The 22,117-nt window shown below is 42.6% G+C and overlaps 1 protein-coding gene across 1 annotated transcript in view; it reads left to right on the top strand.

Annotated features, from left to right (window-relative positions):
- The window catches only part of LOC145396553 (teneurin-m-like), a 1,418,848-nt gene that overhangs the window by 407,424 nt on the left and 989,307 nt on the right, over nt 1–22,117 (top strand). The window contains exon 20 of the mRNA XM_080269929.1: nt 11,441–11,654. Within this exon, the coding sequence (XP_080126055.1) occupies nt 11,441–11,654 (214 nt within the window). The remainder of the gene's footprint in view (nt 1–11,440; nt 11,655–22,117) is intronic.

Genomic DNA, 22,117 nt, shown 5'->3' with positions numbered 1-22,117 from the left:
TGTCACTCACCTGCCTCCCATATGTCAGCATCACACACTTGGCAGCGTAGAAAATGTGAATGACCTCAGATGGTGGCAGGAAATGCAGAAGTCTATGTCTGTCACCCAAGGTATCCCAAACACCTGTTTGTGGACACGTTGTCTGTCACTCGAGATTTAAGGGTTAACAGTCTCATAAAAAAACAGTATTGATGGTGTGTGTGCTGTCTGCATCAACATCCCACTACATGTTTGATAGTTTTCTTGCTCACTTCATTTGTTTGAATAAGAAATGAATTTAATTGAAGATAGCATGATTTGAACAGGAAATTGTTTCTTTTTTAATAAATTAATTGAACTGAATTGGAACTGATGAATTTTTATTTTGTTGGAATTGGATTTGAATTGGATGTGATAAAGTGGAGTTGACCCCAAGTCTGGTCTGCATATAATGTGAATTTTGCATGTTGAGCAGCTATACGTGTGGACTAAGATTGGATATGTCTCTGGCTAGGAGGAGTAAGAGGGACTGGTTGCTGGGATTATTTGCAGTCCCTCTGAAAGCCAACTCTGAAGAAGTTCCTCTGAGATTCTGGTATTGTGCCAATGCTGCAACCTATCATCATCTTTTCAAGTGATGGGGAGGAAATTGAAGGGTGTTTGTACCACCTGGAAGTTGCAGTGTATGGGTATATTGGAGTTACAGCATGAAGGAGTCTCTGTTTAGTGCCTAAAATAGCAAAAGTTGCTGAAGTGAATGTCCCAAAACTATGAGAATAAGTCTGTTGAGTGTTGTAGTTACCGTCTATCTGTAGCCAGACTCCTTAACCCGTTGAGAGCGATAGGCTTCATTTGGGACTTATCAGAGTCGAAAGCGATAAGCCTCAAATGAGAGCGATTTTGAAAGGCGTACCAAAACCACGCCACAAGGAGTAGGTGGCTGAATTTTGTATGGGAAATAGGGGCAGGTGGCAACACTTGATACCACCCACGCACTGCCCCATATATGCTCAGAATATGCGTGCATGCCCACCATGGACAACACATAAATTTTCCTCATTTTCCTCCCGTGATGCTGCCAGCCCCACACCAGGCGCTAAGGGATCTGCACACACACACACACACACACACACACACACACACACACGAGAGAGAGAGAGAGAGAGAGAGTTATGGGTAAATTGTATAATAATTTCTGCTTTGTTGTCAGTGCATAAGGTAATTTATCGTAGTTTGAGAGAGAGAGAGAGTAAATATAGGAATTGCAGATAATGCGTCCCTTGTGCAAATGAGGAGATAGGCGAGACAGCCATCCCTCTTCTCTCTGTCATTGTCCATTCCCTCCCTCCTCTGTCGGAGAGAGAGAGAGAGAGAGACAATAAAAAAGAGAAATGGCACAGCGTCCCTTTGTCCCTTGGAATGAATGAATGACGTCCCTCTTGTCTTTCATTCTATGTTCCCATCCTCTCTTGGAGATAGATAGATAGAGAGAGAGAGCGAGAGAGAGAGTCATGGGTAAATTGTCTAATAATATATGCTTTGTTGTCAGTGCGTAAGGTAATTTATTGTAGTTTGAGAGAGAGAGAGAGAGAGAGAGTAAATACAGTACAGTAATTGCAGATAATGTATCCCTTGTGCAAATGAGGAAATAGGCATGACAGCACCGTCTCTTCTCTCTGTCACTGTCCATTCCCTCCCTCCTCTTTTCGGAGAGAGAGAGAGAGAGAGAGAGAGAATAAAATAGAGGAATGGTACAGTGTCCTTTCGTCCTTTGGAATGAATGAATGACATCCCTCTTGTCTTTCATTCTCCATTCCCACCCTCTCTCGTAGATAGATAGATAGAGGGAGAGAGTTATGGATAAACTGTGTAATAATGTATGCTTTGTTGTCAGTGCGTAAGGTAATTTATCGTAGTTTGAGAGAGAGAGAGAGAGAGAGAGAAAGAGAGGGTTGATGATACAGTAATCATGTGATCATTTCCCAAGGCCACGGTAAATGTAGGCCGTTTTTCCCGGATAATGCCCAATTCCTTAACTCACTCACTGCGGGTGGTGAGTTGCTCACACCACCAGCTGTTCATCTTTTGGCCGTTTTATCTCACCACCACATTTCTTTATGTGGTCATATATATATATTGCCGGATGCGCACGAACATTTCCAAGACGATGATATGTGTTTCATTCAATTCTGTAAGACATAAAATTTCGGCCTAGTCGTCGCTTCCCAACAGGTACCTATGGAATGATTGTCGCTCTCCACGGGTTAATCCTGTAAGGGATGGTCACAAATAAATCACCTCCATGTCACCCTGTCCCCTGCCATTTCACAATCCTCCCCCAGCTCACATCCGCTTCTCTCACATACTCTCCACTCCATCCCTCCATCTAATCCTCAGTCTCCCCCTCCCTCTCCCCCACTCCACCTCACTCACATACACTTTCCTCATGTGTCTCTCATTCTCCATCCTCTCCACATGGCCAAACCACCTTAGTGCATTTCTCATAACGGTTTTTATCACATCCACATCCACACCACAATGCTCCTCCTCTTCTTCATTTATCAGTCTGTCTCTCCAGGTAACTCCACATGCTCTACTCAAATAACTCATTTCCACTTTTCTCACTCTTGTCTTGTGTCCTTCCAATGAGGTCCAAGCTTCGTTTCCATAAGTGAGAGTTGGTATCACAGTACTATCATGCAGTGACTTTGTCACTTCCATGCTCACATCCCCATTTCTTATCACTGCTTTCAAAGAACGAGCATCCGTTTTTCCCTGCTGTACCCTTTCAAGCACTTCATCCTCTAAACTTCATCCTTACTAATCACACTACCGAACTACTTAAATCACTCACATAATTTCTTCATCATCCAGCCTCATTGCCTCACCTTTAGGCTCCATTTCTTACACACTCTTCCAAACTCATGCATCAAACCTTGCAGTTCCTCCTCGTCTTTGCCTAACAGTACAATATCGTCTGCAAACAACGGAACAGGAAGTTTCCAAATGCTGCCCTCTGTCATTAGGGCCATGCCAGCATCCACTGCCCTACCTTGTATCTCTTTTATAACCCCATCCATACTCAGATTGAAAAACCATGGAGACGTGACATTTCTGTTTCAGTCCAACATTCAGAGAGAGGAATTCACTCAATTTACCATTCACACACACTGCAGACTTACATACTGTGCCCTCATACATACTGTTCACGGCATTCAGCAGCATTCCATTTACTCCATGTATTCTTAATGTTTTCCACATTTCTTATCTATCCACTTTGTTATATGTATTCTCCAAATCCATGAAGGCCACATCCAACTTCTTTCTCTTTTCTAGAAACTTTTCTATTAAAGATCTTAGGATGAATATCTGATTTACACAACCTCTTCTCTTCTCTTCCTAAAACCTCCCTGTTCTTCTCCAACTGATTCCTCTGTTATTTCCCTAACTCTGTCAATAAGTATTGTACCATAAACTGTTCGTATTGCACTAAGAAGTCACGCTTCTTTTTCACCTTCGAAACTCTTCCTTCCTCCCAGGTCAGTCTGCACATCTTCCATATCCATTCTGCTACTATCTCTCCCATGTTCTTCAATATTTCATCACACACTCCAGGAATTCTTGGGGCTTTCTAGAGTGTTTTAGAGGGCATAGGATATATAATGAATGTTGCAAAACACTTTATCCTCACTGATATCTGTGCTCGTCTAGATGTGGAAAGGTGTCTGAACAAGTTTTGACATGATATGACAGTGTTTAGTGGTCCTGTAAACTGACACTTTGTTTAGTCTGTAACGAGCGCTCAGCCAGGAAGGTTGTCAGTGTGCGGTGCGATGGACACTCGATGCATTTCTGAGGTGTGGTTGATTGGACAGCCAAGTGCAGACATTTGAGATTGCTATTTGCCAATAAAACTGCAAGTTTTGAAGAAAGTGAAGTATCATCAAAGACAGCAAAAGCTGGGCAGAACCTATCTATCTATCTATTGCCAGACGCCTCAATCCTGTTCGGGGTGGCCACAAACAAATCGCCTCCATGTCACCCTTTCCCCCGCTATTTCACTGCCCTGCTCCCAACTCACACCCCCCTCTCTCATATACCTCTCCACCCCATTCCTCCATCTCATCCTCTGCCTCCCCCTCCCTCTCCTCCCCTCCACCTCACTCACATACACTCTCTTCGTCAGTCTCACGCTCCATCCTCTCCACGTGGCCAAACCACCTCAGTGTATTCCTCCTAATGCTTCCTATCACATCCACATCCACACCACAATGCTTCTTTATATCCTCATTTGTCAGCCTGTCTCTCCATGTGACTCCACAGGCTCCTCTTAAATAACTCATTTCCACTGCTCTCACTCTTGACTTGTGTCCTTCCAACAACGTCCAAGCTTCACTTCCATATGTTAGAGTTGGTATCACAATACTGTCATGTAGTAACTTTTTCACTTCCATGTTTCTTATCACTGCTTTCAAGGAACCAGCAACCTTTCTTCCCTGCTGTACCCTTTCAAGCACTTCACCCTCCAAACCTCCATCCTTACTCATCACCCTACCCAAGTACTTAAATGTACTCACATTTTCCAATTCCTCACCATCCAACCTCGCTGTACATTCACTGACTTCACCTCTCTCAAAGACCATCACTTTACTCTTCCCTACATTCACCTTTAGATTCCGTTTCTTACACACTCTCCCAAACTTATCCACCAAGCCTTGCAGTTCCCCTTCGTCTTCACTCAACAACACAGTATCATCTGTAAACAACAGTACAGGAAGTTTCCAAACACTACCCTCTCTCATCAGGACCACTCAAACATCCAGTACCCTACCTTGTACCTCCTCTCTCATCAGGACCACTCAAACATCCAGTACCCTACCTTGCACCTCTTTTATTACCCCATCCATGTACAGATTGAACAGCCATGGAGACATGACACATCCCTGTTTCAACCCACCCTTCAGAGAGAAAAAATCACATAGTTCACCATCCACACGCACTGCAGCCTTAGCACCATCATACATACTCTTCACAGCATTCAGAAACTTCCCATCTACTCCATATATTCTTAATCCTTTCCACAATCCATGTCTATCCACCCTGTCATATGCTTTCTCCAAATCCATGAAAGCCGCTCACAACTTCTTTCCCTTCTCTAGAAACTTTTCCACTAAAGATCTAAGAATGAATATCTGATCTACACAACCTCTTCCCTTCCAAAAGCCTCCCTGTTCTTCTCCAACTAATTCCTCTGTTGTTTCCCTAACTCTGTCAATAAGTATCCTACCATACACTTTACCTATTATATTAAGAAGACATTTTCTCCAATGATTACCACACACTTCTTTTTCCCCTTTTCCTTTGTACAAGGGAATAATTATACCTGACTTCCAATCCTCTGGAACTCTGCCTTCCTCCCAGGTCAATCGGCACATCTTCCACATCCATTCTACTACTATCTCTCCCCCATGCATCAGCATTTCACCACACACTCCATCAATTCCTGGGGCTTTCCCTGATTTAACTTTCTTCATTGCTTCCACAACTTCTATCCTACTGATTTCTTCCTGTCTTCTCACCTCCCTCCTTCTCCCAGCCATTCCCCAGCCACTTATATTCGCATCACTTCCATCCTCTATGTTCAACAATTCCTTAAAGTGTTCTCTCCATCTGCTCACTTTTTTGTCCCTCCTTCACTAGTAATCTACCATTTTTATCTTTCACTCCCCTGCTAACTTAACTTCCACCCTGTATTACTCTTTTCACCTCTTTCCAGAACATTTTTTACAGTCCCTCCACTTTACACTCAAATTCCTTCCAAATTCCTCATCCACTCTCTTCTTACTCTCTCACTAATCTTTTCACCTCTCTCTTTCTTTCTACATATAACTCTTTCTTCCACCTCTCAACTTCTTCCACACCCCTATTTCTCATCCATTCATTGTATGCTTTCTTCTTTTGTGCCACAGCCTGTCTCACCTCTTCATTCCACCACGCTGTTCCTTGCACCACCCTCCGTCTTCTCTTCATCCCACACACCACATCACATGCTGCACATATTCCTTCTGTGAATATCCTGCACACACCTTCCATGTCCCCCATCTGCTCCAATTCATATTTGCCCAATCGTTCCTCCACTTCTCTCTTATACTCTGCCTTTTTCTCATCCTCTTGTAACCTTTCCACTCTCCTTGCAACTACTCCTTCTTCCCATCCTTCCCTTCTTCTATTACTCCATCTTATTTGAGTCTTGATTCTGGCCACCACCAAGTAGTGGTCAGAAAGTCCACTCCCTCAGCCTTTATAGGCTCTTGCATCCACTACACATCTTCGCATCCTTTCATCCACACACACATAATCAATCATTGCCTCCCTTTCATTCAGTTCACCACCCACCCTTCTCATCATTCGCCATTTTTACCTGTGGATCATTTTATGTCCGAAGAGGGTATTGGCTATCACCAACCCCCTCCCAGCGCAAATGTCCAATAATGCACTACCATTCTTATCTATCTCAGCAGGCACACCCCACTTACCAACTATTCCATCCACTTTCACATTCCCTACTTTACCATTCATATCACATATCAAAAACACTCCTTCATTCCTTCCAAACTTTTCCATGCACACTTTCACATTTGTCCAGAACTCTTCTCTCACTCTGCTTGCATGATCTTGCGTTGGCACATACACGCACACAATCGCCCACATTTGTATTCCAACTTTCAATCTTACCCACACAATCCTTGATCTAACTGATCCATACTCTCTTATGTTCTTCTTCCATCTTTTACTCACAACTATACACACTCCTTCTTTTGCCCTTTCATTCTCACCTACTCCTGCACATATACTCCATCCATACTCCCATTCTCTCACACTCTCACCTCTCCATTTAGTTTCAGTTACTCCACATACATCAACTTTCACACCCTCAAGCACCTGGACAATCTCTCTCTCTTTCACCTCATCTTTCGCACCTCTTACATTCCATGTTCCGATTACCATGTCCTTTGTCCAGTCCTTGGTCGTCATCTTTTGGTCAGTCCTTGTCCGAGGCTTCTTGTTTATCTTTTTAGTTAGTTGTTTTCCGGGGAGGGGCACTAACCCTCCGCCAAATGTCTGAATTTCTGCCTGGACACTGTACTTCCATTCAGGCACAGATCCAGGATTCCTATAGGTGAGGCAATGCACTTCACAAGATGGAAGCTTTCTTGGTGTGGTGCAATAAACTGGTAAAAAACTGCAGGAGACTACAACACTCATTTCATGTACAAGAAGAGATGTTCCAGTCAGAGCCAAAGAATGAGAGTTTTTATATTGGCCACAGCAATACCCTTGCAATGATGAAGAATGAAGAGGACAAACTCTTCTACCAGAGCCAACAGGAGGACCCAACAGAGAGTAGCATGGCTGGAATGGATGCAGAACTACACGAGAAAGAAATCAGGAAGAGGAAATGAGACAAAGAGAGTGGGCACAGATGGAGAAAAGAAGAGGAGCAAGTGAAGAAAGCCACTGAACTTGCCAACAGTGATGCAGAAAACTGCACTTCTTTGGCCACGGATTTAGAGAATGATGATCCTAGTTTCAAAGCAGTCACTTCTACATCTCTGCCCACTTCCAAGTGCTCGAAAAATTTGATATCAAAGGAGGTCTCGCAGAGGCTTACGAAGAAAAAAGTTTCTATGTAGGAGAGCCCATGGTTTTGCATTTGGATGGGAAGATCCTGCCAGATATTACAGGTGAAGGACTAGCAGATCGAAATGCCATCTTGATATCTGCCAATGGCAAGGAGAAACTTCTTGGAGTCCCAAAAGTTGATGCAGGTACTGGATCTGAGATTGCTTGTGTTTTGCAGTTTGCTGAGAGAGCATAGCCTAGAAGGAAGGATTGTTTCTTTTTTTGATGCTACAGCATGTAACATCGGATTTCTGGCTGGTGCCTGTGGAAAGATTGAAGACATTCTGGGCCAAAAGTTGCTCCATTTGACATGCAGACATCATATTTATGAAATTATGCCTGCTTGTTTGTTTGAGGCAGTAGTAGGGCTGTCTTCGTGACCAGATATCACGATTTTTTAACCCGCCGTGTGCCGGCTATTTTTAGCCCTCTGGGTCACCCCAATGCCGGCCATTTTTTTACTTTTTTTTTTTTTTGCTATAATGATAGATTTTGATGTGGAAACAACGAATTTCGCCATTAAAATGCTCACCGAGGCTCGGAAATGAGTTTTATTGAGTCCTGCATACGCTGTACCAGGTATAGCCGCTCTCACGCTCACCACATATGTGAGAGAGAGCCGTTTTCTATGTAAGGTATACTCAGGTATTTATGCTGGGAAGGTATAGCAATGTTCAGTACACTTTTCTGATTACTTATTACTTCAGCATCTATCACAATTTGCATGTCTTTCTCACTGTGAATGCATTATCTTACACTTACTTGAAGATAGGTACAACCTGACTTCATTACGTTCAGTCCTGGCACTTACAAGAAGGTATTTACAACTTGACTTCACTATATAGTCCTTACACTTACAAGAAAATATTTACAACTTACACCTACATGAAAATATTTACAAAATACCATCACTATGTACAGCACTGGGTGAGGCACACAGGCAGAATGAGGCAGAGTGAGCGTGAGGGGGAGAGCAAGTGAGTGTATGGCCTTGACAACCTGAGAGATGGTAGAGGAACAGTTACCTTACGTGCCTGCCAGTTTTTACCCGCGAATCTTGAAAAATGCTGTCAGTGAAGTTTTTTATTTAAGACCGTTTTAAAATGGCACTGGCACTGGCCGCAGAATTATGTCAGACCGATTTAAAACGGCACTGGCACGCGGCAGGTTAAGCGATTTCAGAAGTGCTGGAATCATATTGATCGCTCCATTTTAACTACTGCACTGGACACTCTAGAGCAATGTTGTTTGTGAACAAACTATTCAAGTCATACTGGAGTTGCTCCTAACAAACCAGCCACATGATGACTATAAGGAGATTTTACAGATGGTTCTTTTGTTTCTGGGAGTAAGGTCTGTTGAACTGGCTCCAATCCGAAAACCGAGAGCATGCCACCGGACCAGGTGAATGGGAAAAGCTATCTACATGTTCAGAATTTTTATTTTTCAATATCAGTTCAACATGACACCACATGAGCTCAAAGGCATCACCAACATTTGTCTCTTAGGTGCCCTGGTTTATGTCAAGGCTTGGGCTTGTGTAGCTATTGCTCAGTTAGCTCCTCATGTGGATCTGGAGTTTCAGCAGAATCTGGAAGTGCTTGATAAAGAAGGCACTCTCCGCAACTCAGCAAAGCAAGGGACCACAGCGTTTAAATGCCACCTTGGTTTCTATTGGCCACCCTGGTTTGACTAGCTTTTTTTGACAGAGAGCTAAAATCAGAGGACCGTAAAAGTATTGAGACAGTCTTAAGAAGCCGGGCTCAGAAAAGGGAATGAAGTGCCTCGAGAAGAGGGGTCTGGATTCTTTCAAGGACAAGAGACTCGGAGACTTTGTTACAGCAGAGACCAGGGATCTCTTCGCAGCAATTGATATTGATTCATCCTTCCTAGAGAGGTCCCCAGTGGCATGGAAGGATGACCCTAATTTTGAACTCGGACTGAAATGCGTCACACGCTAGGTGGTTGTCAATGACTGTGCAGAAAGGGAGATTACGCTGATTGCAAAGTTCAACTCTTCAGTTACTACAAATGAAGAAGACAAGCAATACCTCCTGAAGGCAGTGTTCATGCAACGAAAGATGATCGAGAAGACGACAAAAGCAGAAATGTTAAAATGAAAAGAAATCTAAAGTATGTCTTAGTTTCTGTGTTTTTGCATGCAAGTGACATAACTACTTAACTTGCAGGACCTCTAAATATTAAGATACAGTCTTTATTTTTTGTGTGTGTTTTTGGTTTATATAATTGAATGTAACAGTTTATGAGGATGAAAATTATCATTATTATTTGTGTGAAACACCCTAGGCTTTCATCATTTTGACATTATTCATTGCTTCTACTACTTCCATTCTACTGATCTCTTCCTTTTCTCCCTCCTGCTCCCGGCCATTCTCCATCCATTTACACTTGCATTACTTTCATTCTCTGTGTTTAACAGTTTCTTAAAGTGTTCTCTCCATCTGTTCACTTTCTCTCCCTTCTCCACTATCAGTCTTTCATTTGTGTCTTTCACTTCCATACTAACTTCTTTATCACCCTGTCTAACTCTTTTTACCTCCTTCCAGAACATTTTCTTACATTCCCTCTACTTTACACTCAGTTCCATATTTCTCATCCACTCTCCTCATACTTTCTCTTACTACTCTTTTCACCTCACTTCCGCATTACATTACATAACTACATAAAACTCTCTAATCTGTCTTTCAACTTCCTTCATGCCTCTGCTTCCCATCCACTCACTATATGCTCTCTTCTTTTGCACCACAGCTTGTCTCACCTCTTCATTCTACCATACTATTCCTTGTATCCCATTTTGTCTTCTCTTCACCTCACTCACCACCTCATATGGTGCAGATTTTTTTGTGTGAAAATCTTGTGCACACCTTCCACGTCCCCCATCTGCTCCAGATCATATTTACCCAATTGCTCCTCCACTTTCTCTTATATTGTGCCTTTTTTTTTTTTTTTTTTTTTTTTTTTTTTTTACATAAAAGCAGTGACTGGAAAGGTGAATCATAATGAGGGGAATTTGGTTAGTGATGAACAGAGTGCAGTACACAGTGGTAAAAGATTTGTTCTGATAGATGGAATACTTTCATTAAAGCATATTAGTTGAGCAAGCATATGAGAAAGATTTCAAAAAGGTTTTTTATATTTGTGGATCTGGAAAAGCTATAAGCCATGGACAGGGGAGAATTATGAAAGGTATTATGTGTTATTTTGACATACTGTAAGCAGGGTTAGAACTGTGGTGTTGGTTATGTATGTATGAGTGGATGGATGATGCTGAGTACAGTGGTTTTACTGTAACTCTGTCAATATGAAAAGGAAGGAAGGGGGTGGGGGGATTCCCAGACCACCAGTCTTCCCCTCTTAGTTGCCACCTGTATCACACCAGAAATACATGGATAGTATTCCCTCTCCCCCATGCCCAGTAAAATATTGTGCAGTTGGGTTAGGATGGTCACACACTTTTTAAATGAAGTAGTTTTAAGTGAAGTGAGTATTCATTTATAATCTTCTTATTCCTTATGTGCCATTTGTTGTAGCTCATTATAATAAAAAATTATGATCTTACCATTGTGACATGATCTGCATTCCTGAAGTGAATTACAAAGTCTTAATAGCACTTCTTAATATATCAGAATGTAAGATGGTACAGGATAGACACTATTTCTTTGTGTTGTAGCTGTAGAGATATCAATATTAAATCATATTTATACTGTATCGGATGCATGTGATTCCATGCTTGCCATTTGCTGCCTCTGTGCTACAGAACACAGTACAGGTCTGGGTTGAAGAAATGCTCAGTGCTGGTGACTGGTTCCTCACGCTGTACAACGATGATGGAGATCCTCACCAAGTATCGCTGGTCATTTCTCGAGGGCCAGGTGGAGGGGAGTGCCCTGGGGGGTGCCGTGACCGAGGCCACTGTATTCTGGGACGTTGCCATTGCTTTCCAGGCTTCAGTGGTGCTGACTGCTCCATGGGTATGTGTTTAAAAAGATACAGTGCTTAGTAAATACCAGAAACAAGACCCTCCAGTAACTACCAGGGATAAATTCATTAGGGAATCTGGTGAATGACAAATCTTACCATGATCATTCTTATTAGTTAAGCAGTAGTTATGTTGATATTTTCTCGCTTCACATGAACTTTCTTCTCTATCTTATTCTTAAATTTAGTATATTAAAGTCCAGTGATTATTCTTAGTGAATGTGGCATATTGTATAGTCCGGTGATTATTGTTTAACAAGTCTGGCATATTAAAGCCCAGTGATTCAGGTACAGCACCTGATTATTATCTAGGAGCTGTAACAAACACCATTTACCAGTACAGTTGGTGGTGGCAACCATCATCCACTCCATGTAAAGCTACCTACGTTTTCCTTGACATTTTCTGTGTCTGCCCTCTTCTCTTCCTGTTTTTTCCATCCTTTCCATCATTTTTTATTACTCTTTCCACTTCCAGTGGCTTTACACTGAGCCCAGTGGTTTCCTGTAACCCAAGACACCATGTATATTGGTGGGTGGTAGCCATAAATGTGTACTCAAATAATAGGATGATAATAATAGTAATAATAATAATAATAATAATAATAATAATAATCTGGTCTTTTGTGATGCAGAGCTTTCTCTTGTGTCCCTGTTAACTGGGTGGATAGACAGGAATGCAGACTCCTTTTTGAAACCAGACCTCCACAGAGTTCCCTGTGCTTCGCAGTGATGAGGCACTGTCTACCTCAAAGGAATATCAGTTCACAGCATGCGATGGCCCTGCAGGGCTGGTTGGTTGCCTGTGGCTGATGGGTTTGCTCGGCCAGATAGACCTAGGTTACTCAGAAGTGCTGGTACAGTGCTCTAATTCCCAGAACCAAATCCATATATTGCTTGAACTAAGTAAATGACTGTACGGTCTTAGCAGTATCTGAAATGCATCGGACCTGGACTTCATAAATCTGCGTACATATTAGAGGCTAGGTTTTTATCCAGAAATTAGCAAGCCATATTAATTTAACCAAAGCTGCCAGAAATATCTGTGAACTTAAAGAACCATCTTGTAAGCAAACATGTTTCTACTCATTGTAACTTACATAGGAGATTTGGGAAGTCCGTGTGGTAGAAGCATCCATTTCCTGATCATAGTTCATGGATTTGGGCAGATTGTTCTGTACTTTAGCACTGTATTTCCACCACACATTAATTACTGTCAGTATCTGTATTTACCAGAGGTATTATGTAGTCCATCATATGTAGAGCCAATGTTTCCACACAAACAAAAAATTAAAGGAGCAAGAGATGGAAAGAGAGATCTTGCTCTCCAGACTTGTACTGGAATATATACTAGTCTGGAAGTGTTCCCAGTATATGTTGTGTTAGCATGATCAAGTAGCTGCACCAATGATTTAATTTAATTTCTGTTTCCAATTAAGGTTTGGTCACGACAGTATCTAGTTTCAAGTTTCTCTGACCAACACGTGCGTGACAGATCAGCATGAATTGCATTCAAAAGGTGGTTTTTGTAGTCAGCCACCTTGTTATATGTCATACTGCAAAAAGAATAAGCCATCAGCATTTTAAAATGTATTAGTGGTAGTTGTTCCCTAGGCAGTCTGGCCAAACAGCCCTGAGTCCCTAAGGAAGGCCATGGCCGAGACCAGGTTTTCCCACAGAGCTCTCAAGGAGTGTATGTTGTGTTGTTGGCGTAGGTGATTGTGTGCAATGCAGTCTTCCATAATGTGCTTAATAGTATGGGGTGCTGTGTTACATCCTGGACAAGCATCAGGTGGACCCTGTCCTCACGAGAGAGATAGGATTCAGAAGGGTGGATATCAGGAGGCTGTGCATGCAGCTGTGTGTTGTCTTTAAGTGACTGAATGGAGCGGCGAGTGATTTGAGTATGGATATGCTTCTGGAGGCTGGTCTGAGGCGGACGAAGGGGAAGAGATGACAGTGTTTGTATATGATATCATGTGCTGGGTGTTGTTTTGATATTCCTTGGTGTGTGTGGATGTACTGCCATGTACTGTAGTGTAGTGGATGTTGTGGGTTTGTGGAGGCTGCAGAAAGAATTTGGGTGCTTCTCATGTCTAGGTGATCCTTGACTTTGAGGACTTTGGTTTCTTGATGTAGGTGGTCTGTGGGTGTAGTAGCTGTGCAGTCTGTGATTATTTTTAGGGCCTTGTTCTGTATGGTCTGTAGAGTGTTGTAGTGTGTTTTGGTGGATTAGGAGCCCAAGCAGGGCATGCATAATTCATCACTGAACAAATATATTGTTTGTATACTATTGTGGTGGTTTCTTTGTTGTGTCCGAATGTTGTATGGGCAAGTGACCTCAAGGAATTGAGTCTTGGTGTTATTTTATTTTTAATGTTTGTGATGTGTTGTTTAAATGACATTGATGTATGTTGCACCAAGGATTTTGTGTGTGTGTGTGTGTGTGTGTGTGGTAGAGGAGTGTTGTTTATGGTGAGATGTGGGATGTGACTGTGTACTGCTCTCCAGTTTGTGAGAAGGGTCACTGTAGATTTGGCTGGGGCTATTTTGAGTCTCTGGTGAACCATTCGTGTAGTGTGTTGAGGTAAGGTTGGAGGATGTGTGCAGCTGTGTTTGCATTTTGGTGTGTTTATATAAGTGTTACATCATCTGCATAGGAAGCTATGTGTATCTGTGGTGTGTGGGGTGTGGGTATGTCGTGCATGTATAGGGGACAAAACAGATCCTTGGGGGACGCCATTTGTGAAGTTTCTGATGTTCGGAGACTGACCGGCAAATGTTACATGTGCACATCTACCTGCTAAGTAGTTTGCAACCATCTGTTTGTTATTGTGCATGTTTGTGTTGAGTATTTTGTTTGTGAGGTTGTGGCAGGGGATGGCATCAAAAGCTTTGCCGATATCTAGTATAACTAGGAGTGTTCTGTGTGGTGGCCTAGCTGAATTCATGCCATCAAATCTCTGTGTAAGGTCTGTAAGAAGGGTGTTTGTGGAGTGTAGTGGCCTGAAGCGATGTTGTGATTGGGCTAGGAGGATGTGAGATGTGACTAGTTGTAGTACCAGTCATTCAGTGACTTTAGAGGGGGTGCAGAGGAGTGTGATGGGGTGGTGTGAGGAAGGTAACATGTGGTCTTTGTTGGGTTTAGGGATAGTGATGATAATGCCATGCTTCCAGATGTTGGGTATTATGTTGTGTGAGTAGCTGTAGTTTGATATGTTGCTGAGTGCTTGTATGCCTTGTGGTCCAAGGTGTTTTAACTCGTCACGTTCTGAGCTATTTCGCACCTCCGACACCCCCCAATCCCAAGGTATTTTTGAAAAAAAAAATTTTGGCCAAAACCTCTGCGTTTGGTGAGAAACATTGAAATTTCATAGAGAAATCGCTCACCTGAGATTTAAAATACAGTACTCGATCCAGGTAGCAGTACCTCCTTACCTGACTGGGTTTTCTAACAGGCTGGCACCAAAGAAAACGAGTTCTATGGGAGGGTAACTATTTCACACCACTCATAAACGGTATTTATTTATTTACTTGGTACGAATTTATATGTAGTACGAGAGTTTATTGGTTTTCAAACAGTAATATAGGCATTATAAGCATTGTTTCACTCACTAACTCATCACCATACCTGACCTTCTTTTGCCACATTACCTGATCATCATTTCTGACTGTTTCTTCCTCTAATGCTATGTAAACTTTGTCCTCCACATTGTCATCAATTGGGGAATCACTCTGGCCCTGAATGTGTTTATTGGTCAGGTCACTGGTAACAGGTGAATTGCCGAGACAATGACATGCGGGGGGGGAGGGGGAGGTTATGCGGTGTAAGGCATTGTCCCTGCTTGGCATCTTGTAGAGGAATAGAGGAAGGTGTCCCGTGTATACGTATGAAAAATCACGCGCGAAAATTGAAAATTGTGCAAATTAGGGACCTTGCAATTGCACGACGTACCAGTACGTCGTCGGGACTGGCAAATGCAAAATGTTGCAACGTACCCATACGTCAACGGGATGCGGCGGGTTAAGGTGAATGTTGCTTATGTTGTCTGGTCCACAGGCAGATGAATGCTTAAGGTTGCTGATGATGTGCTTTGTCTGGTTGTAAGTGAAAGATGTATAGTCTGGGTCTGTGGGGAACTGTCTCTTATGTCGGATGATACATCGGTCATCATGATGGGGGTTTATATGGCTGACTTGTGAAAAGTGAGTGATGAGAGTGTTAGCTTGTTGTTTGTTTGAAGGTATGGTGTCTGTTGTTGTGATGGCAGTATGTGTTTGTGTAGTGTTGCTCTTGGAGAGTGTGAAGCTGTTTAGTGTTTTGTAGAGTTTACTGGTGTTTGTTTTATGGTCAAGTGTTTGGAGAGGAGATAATTATTCCAGTTTAGTGTTTTCTGTTTTGATATTTTATTGTTTATTTGTGTGTTGAGTTCTTGTATTTATTGTATGGTGTCTTGTGTATGGGGTGTTTGGGAGTGTCGCAGTGTCTCCCGTTGACTGATGAGGCCCTGAATTTCTGGTGTGAAGTTGGGGTTATGTCTCTCTATGTTGCCTTTAGGGATGTGTATTTTGTCTGCATTTTGTATAATTGTATTGACTGTGTGCACAGCAGTGTTGATGTTTGTGATGGGTGTACTGTTCAGTATTTTGAAATGTTGTTCTGTTTCAGTTGTGAAGGCCTCCCAGTTGGCTTTCTTATAATTAGTGTATGTGTGTCTATGGCCAGCTGGGGTGATTCTGGTTTTGGTAGTGATGATGATTGGGAGGTGATCAGAACAACAGGTTTTGACCACTCTCCATGATGTAGTGGGGACGAGGTTTGGGGAGCAGAAGGTGATGTCTGGGGATGATGGGAGGAAGAGGGCTTGGTGTAGGATATGGTATGTTAACGATTTTGCGAAGATGATGTGCCCTGTCCATTTCTAAGCAAAGGGAGCACACAGAGATATACCGTACACAGAAAGCCATAAGCCAGTACTTTACTGTTGGGATAGCAGAAGGCCATCTAAAACTTCATACCTCCTCCTCTTCTATTTCTCTGTCTATTGCCAGACATCTCAGTTCCGTAAAGGTAGCCACAAACAAATCACCTCCTTGTCACCCTGTTCAACGCCATTTTACTGTCCTGCTCCCTGCTTACACATCCCTCTCTCACATACCTCTCCACTCCATCCCTCCATCTCATCCATGGCCTCCCCCTCTCACTTCTTCCCTCCACCTCTCTTGCATACATTCTTCTTGTTAGTCTCTTGCTCTTCATCTTCTCCACATGGCCAGACCACCTCAATGTATTTCTCTTAATGCTTTCCATCACATCCTCATCCACACTGCAACGCTTCTTCACTTCTTCATTTGTCAGTCTGTCTTTCCTCATGATTCCACATGCTCCTCTCAAATAACTCATTTCCATTGCTCTCATTCTTGACTTCCATCCTTCCAACAAGGTCCAAGCTTCACTTCCATAGGGAGAGTTGGAGCTCCTGTTTCATCAGCCTTCGGGACTAGTTCCTGACCATCCTCCTTTGCTGAACTTTTTCATTGTCTCATTAACACAGAGAGTAGGCGAGCATGGTCTTCAATACAAGTTTCTATAACTTTCAACCCCAGACTGCATGCACAGTACACACTATGCTTCCATTTCAAAATTAGAAAAGAAAAATTGCGACCAATAACCAAGCCTCGGAGTCCCCAGGGGGGAAGGGGACCATAAATGTCCCCACCATCCGCCTCTTTCCCGGTGACGACTCAACGAGCTGTCTGGAACCACCATCTGACTCACTTCTTCATTTCCGCAACATTTGCTACCTTTCCTCTAACTTTCGTTCTGTTGAGCACCACCTCTCCTCCTCTAAACATCACCTTCTCTTCCTAACTGAGACTCAGCTGTCTGAGGCAGCTGATGACAAACCTTTTTCTGTATCCTCCTACTTTCTCTATACTCATTTCAAAGCCAAAGGTGGCTGTTGGGTATATGTACGCAACAATTTATCTTGCTCTCATGTTCCTGAATGTGATTCTTCTGAATTCTCTGCTCTCTGGCTTTGATTTTTCTGTCATTCTCTGACTAACTAACTGTGCCATTTACTTATCCCCTAATTCTACTGACTTTGAAAAATTCTTCGACTATCTTACTTCTACGATGGAACACATTCAATCCATTTCTCCTTTCTCTGAAATCTCCATTCTAGGAGATTTCAGTGTTCACCACCATCTTTGGCTCTCCTATCCCTTCACTGATCCACCTGGTGAGCAAGTCTACATTCTTTCTATCCTTAATGACCTAGAGCAGCTTGTACAGTGCCCTACCTGTATCCCCGACTGCCTTGGAGAGAGCTCCAACATACTTGACCTTTTCTTTACAACTAATCCTTCTGCTTACACTGTTAATCTTTCCTCTCCATTTGGCACCTTTGATCACAACCTTATTACTTTAACATATCCTATCACTCCGGTATGACCTGTGGACCTTCCAAAGAAACATTGTCTGTGGCACTTTGGAACTGTGGATTGGGAGGCCCTCAGGCAGTACTTCCTTGATTTTCCCTGGATTGATTATTGTTTCCATGGCAGGGAGCCATCTGAGTGTGCCCTGCACATTACGGAGGTTATTCTCTCGGGCATGGAAGCGTACAATCCCTTCTCACATCCTTTAACTAATGCAAGAAAGCCTTGGTTTACTCATGCATGTTCTGATACTGTCCACAACAAGGAGAGGTCCTATAAAAGTTACCAGAACCAACCGACCCCTGAATCACATCCTTTTTTATGTTTCTGTCAGGAATCGTTCTAAGTCTGTTCTTCGCTCTGCTAAATATAATTTCATCCGTACTAAATGCTGTCAACACTCCATCTCTAATTCTTCCTGTTCCTTCTGGCAAGGTACCTTTCCAACAACTTTACCTCATCATTCTTCTCTCCTTTTTTCTACTCTGATAGTTCTGTAGCAATTTCATCCACTGATAAAGCAGATCTCTTCACTCAGACTTTTTCCTCCAATTCCACCTTAGACGATTCAGGTGCTATTCCTTTATTACTTCCCCCATCAGTCTTCCTCATGGCTGACATTAAAATTTGTACAGCTGATGTATTTTCTGCCATCTCTGGCCTCAGTACTAACAAGGCATATGGGCCTGATGGAGTCCCTCCTGTTGTCCTCAAGAACTGTGCTTCTGTGCTTATACCCTGTCTAGGTAAACTCTTTTGCCTTTGTCCATCAAGTTGTACCTTTCCTTCTTGCTGGAAGTTTGCTTTCATTCAACCAGTCCCAAAGAAGGGTGACCATTCCCAACCCTCTAACTATCATCCAATTGCTTTAACATCTTGTGTCTCAAAAGTTTTTGAATCAGTTCTTAATAGAAAGATTTAAAAGCATCTTTCCTATCACAACTTTCTTTCTAATCATCAGTATGGGTTCCGTAAGGGACGCTTCACTGGTGATCTTCTCACCCACCTTTCAGACTCCTGGTCATCCTCCTTTCGAGACTTTGGTGAAAGCTTTGCGACTGCACTTGACATCTCACAGGCTTTTGATCAAGTCTGACATAAATCTTTAATTTCCAAACTGCCCTCTTACAGTTTCTATCCTTCTATCTTTGCTTTCATCTATAGCTTCCTTTCTGGTCGTTCTGTAGCCGCTGTTGTAGACGGCCATCATTCTCCTAGATCTATCAATTGTGGTGTTCCCCAGGACTCTGTCCTATCACCAAGTCTCTTCCTTTTATCCATCAATGACCTTCTAAGCTGTACATCTAACCCTATCCACTCGTATGCTGATGACTCCACCCTTCACCTTTCCATTTGGTTCCCGCACCGTCCATCTCAGCAGTTACATCAGCAAGCGGGCACACCTAATGTCTGACTTGGCTCGTATCTTTGATTGAGGTGAAAATAATTTTTTTTTTTAATGCATCAGAGACTCAGTTCTTACCTATCAACCCGACAAAATCTTCTACAGGAATACCCGCTATTGTTTAAGTTTCTACACGTATCAAACCGACAAAATCTTCCACAAGCGTACCCACTATTGTTTAGTAATAGCCAGCTTAACCCTGCATCATCCTTGAACATGTTTGGGGTTTCATTCTTTCGGGACTTATCTTGGAAAGATCATATTACATCTGTTGTAAAATTTACTTCCAAGACATGAGGTTGTGCTAAGCCAACTCCATACCTTCTTTACCCCTGCACCATTGTTGACTTTAGACATGAGTTTTATTCACCCCTGTGTAGAGTACAACTCTCTTGTGTGGGGAGGCTCCCTACATACAACTCCTCTCAATAGGGTGGAGTCAAAGGCTTTTCATCTCATTAACTCTCCTCCTCTTACTGGCTCCCTTCAACCTCTGTGTCTTCACCGCACTGTTGCGTTTTTATCTCTTTTCTATCACTTCTTCCATGGGCACTGCTCCTCTGAACTGTCTGCTTGCATCCCTCCACCTCTACCACAGGCATGTAGCACCCGTCTAGCAACAATTCTCATCCCTTTTCTGTCCAGCTCTCTAATGCAAGAGTTAACCGTTACTCCTAGTCCTTCATTTATGCAACAGGTCAACTCTTGAACTGTCTCCCTTTGTCCGTATTTCCTGCTTCCTATGATCTCCAGTCTTTCATATGCAGCGTGTCCAGGCATCTTGAAATGATCAGATCTTGAATTTGGCTCTCTCCTGTATTGTTTTTGTTTTTTTCTTGGAGGGAACAGTTTGTTGGCTCCTGGCCATTGGTTCCTTCTTCCTAGTATTAAAAAAATAAGAAAAGAAAAGGGTTAGGGTTGATATCACAATACTGTCTTGCAGCGAGTTTTTTTACTTCCATACTCACTTCCCTATTCCTCATCAATGCTTTCAAAGAACCAGCAACCTTTCTTCCTTGTTGTGCACTTTCAAGCACATCACCCTCTAAACTTCCATCCTTACTCATCACACAACCCAAGTACAGGTACTTTATCCATTTCCTCCTCGTCCAGCCTCACTGTACATTCAGTGGTTTATATAACTTCTTTCAAAGACCATAACTTTACTCTTCCCTACCTTTAGATTCCCTTTCTTACACACTCTCCCAAACTCATTCACCAAGTCTTGCAGTTCTCCTTTGTCTTCACTTAACAAAACAGTATCGTTTGTAGACAAAAGTTCAGGGAGCGTCCAAACACTGTCCTCTCTCAGTAGGGCCACTCCAACATCCACTGCCCTACCTTGCAGCACTTCTATAACCCCATTCATATACAGGTTGAACATCCATAGGGACATGACACATCCCTGTTTCAATTCAATATTCAGATTCAGTAAAACAGTTCACACTGTTCACTATCCACATGCACTGCAGCCTTAGCACACTTACACATTCTCATCATGGCATTCAACAGCTTCCCATTTACTCCATTTATTCTTAATGCTTTCCACATTCCTTGTCTATCCATCCTGTCATATGCTTCCTCCAAATCCATGAAGGCCACAGACAACTTCTCTCCCTTCTCTAGAAACTTTTCCACTAAAGACCTAAGAATGAATACCTGATCTACACAACCTATTCCCATCCTAAAACCTCCCTATTCTTCTCCAGCTAATTCCTGTGTTATTTCCCTAACTCTGTCAGTAAGTATCCAACCATATACTTTTCCTGTTATGCTAAGAAGACAAATGCACTTATGATTGCCACACTTTTTTTCCCCTTTTCCTTTGTACAGGGGAATAATTGTATCTCTTTGTGCTTAGCGTATATGGTACTGAGAGGAAAGATGAGCTCCACTCATTTTTTCAGTCCACCTATAAAAATTCTATTAAGGAATGCTTTCCTGGGGTAGTGGGTCACAGGGGAAGAAGAGTCATTGCCTCTATGGCCATGGTCAGAAATGTTATTCTTGTGGATTACCCACTTTGTTGTGAAAAATGGTTGAATTACAGAATAAATATTAGGGCTATGCATGATTCATCAGATGATAATGTTTACCATCCATCCATCCATCAGCTAATCCTATGTTGCCCCACGAGGAGCGTAGGAGCCCGGGGCTAGGAAAGTTGGTCCTGGCATTTAAGATGAGAGTGACCAGCCTCACTCATCCCTGAGTGGCATTACGTGAGCAGTAAACCCCAACCACCCCTTGGATATAAACCTTCACCGGCTCAATCCAATTGGAGCACCTTTATTACCCACTAAACCACCAGGAGCCAAATTTGGTTATATGGTTACCACCCAGCATAGTAAATGGTTTCCTGGTGTACAGGAAACCATTTGGCTTGTCACGCAGTGTAGAGTCACGCACCAACCAACAATAGATGACTTCAAGAGTGATGACTTTCCAATGAAGTCCTCAGTAGTGACGACTTTAGTGATATTGAGGAAAAGGAAGTGGAGGGAGGGTGGTGGTTACGTAGCGACATTTTGGGTTATAAAAGATCAAATTTCTCATCAGGATTCACAGGTGAAAACTAGGGTCTGATGCTTGCAATTGATGACTCTGCCA

This window comes from Coenobita brevimanus, chromosome 38, assembly GCF_032717465.1.
Source record: "Coenobita brevimanus isolate Jiangsu-jjx chromosome 38, ASM3271746v2, whole genome shotgun sequence".
Lineage (NCBI taxonomy): Eukaryota > Metazoa > Arthropoda > Malacostraca > Decapoda > Coenobitidae > Coenobita > Coenobita brevimanus.
Note: the sequence above shows the minus strand (reverse complement) of the source record. Positions and strands in the feature narration are given on the sequence as shown.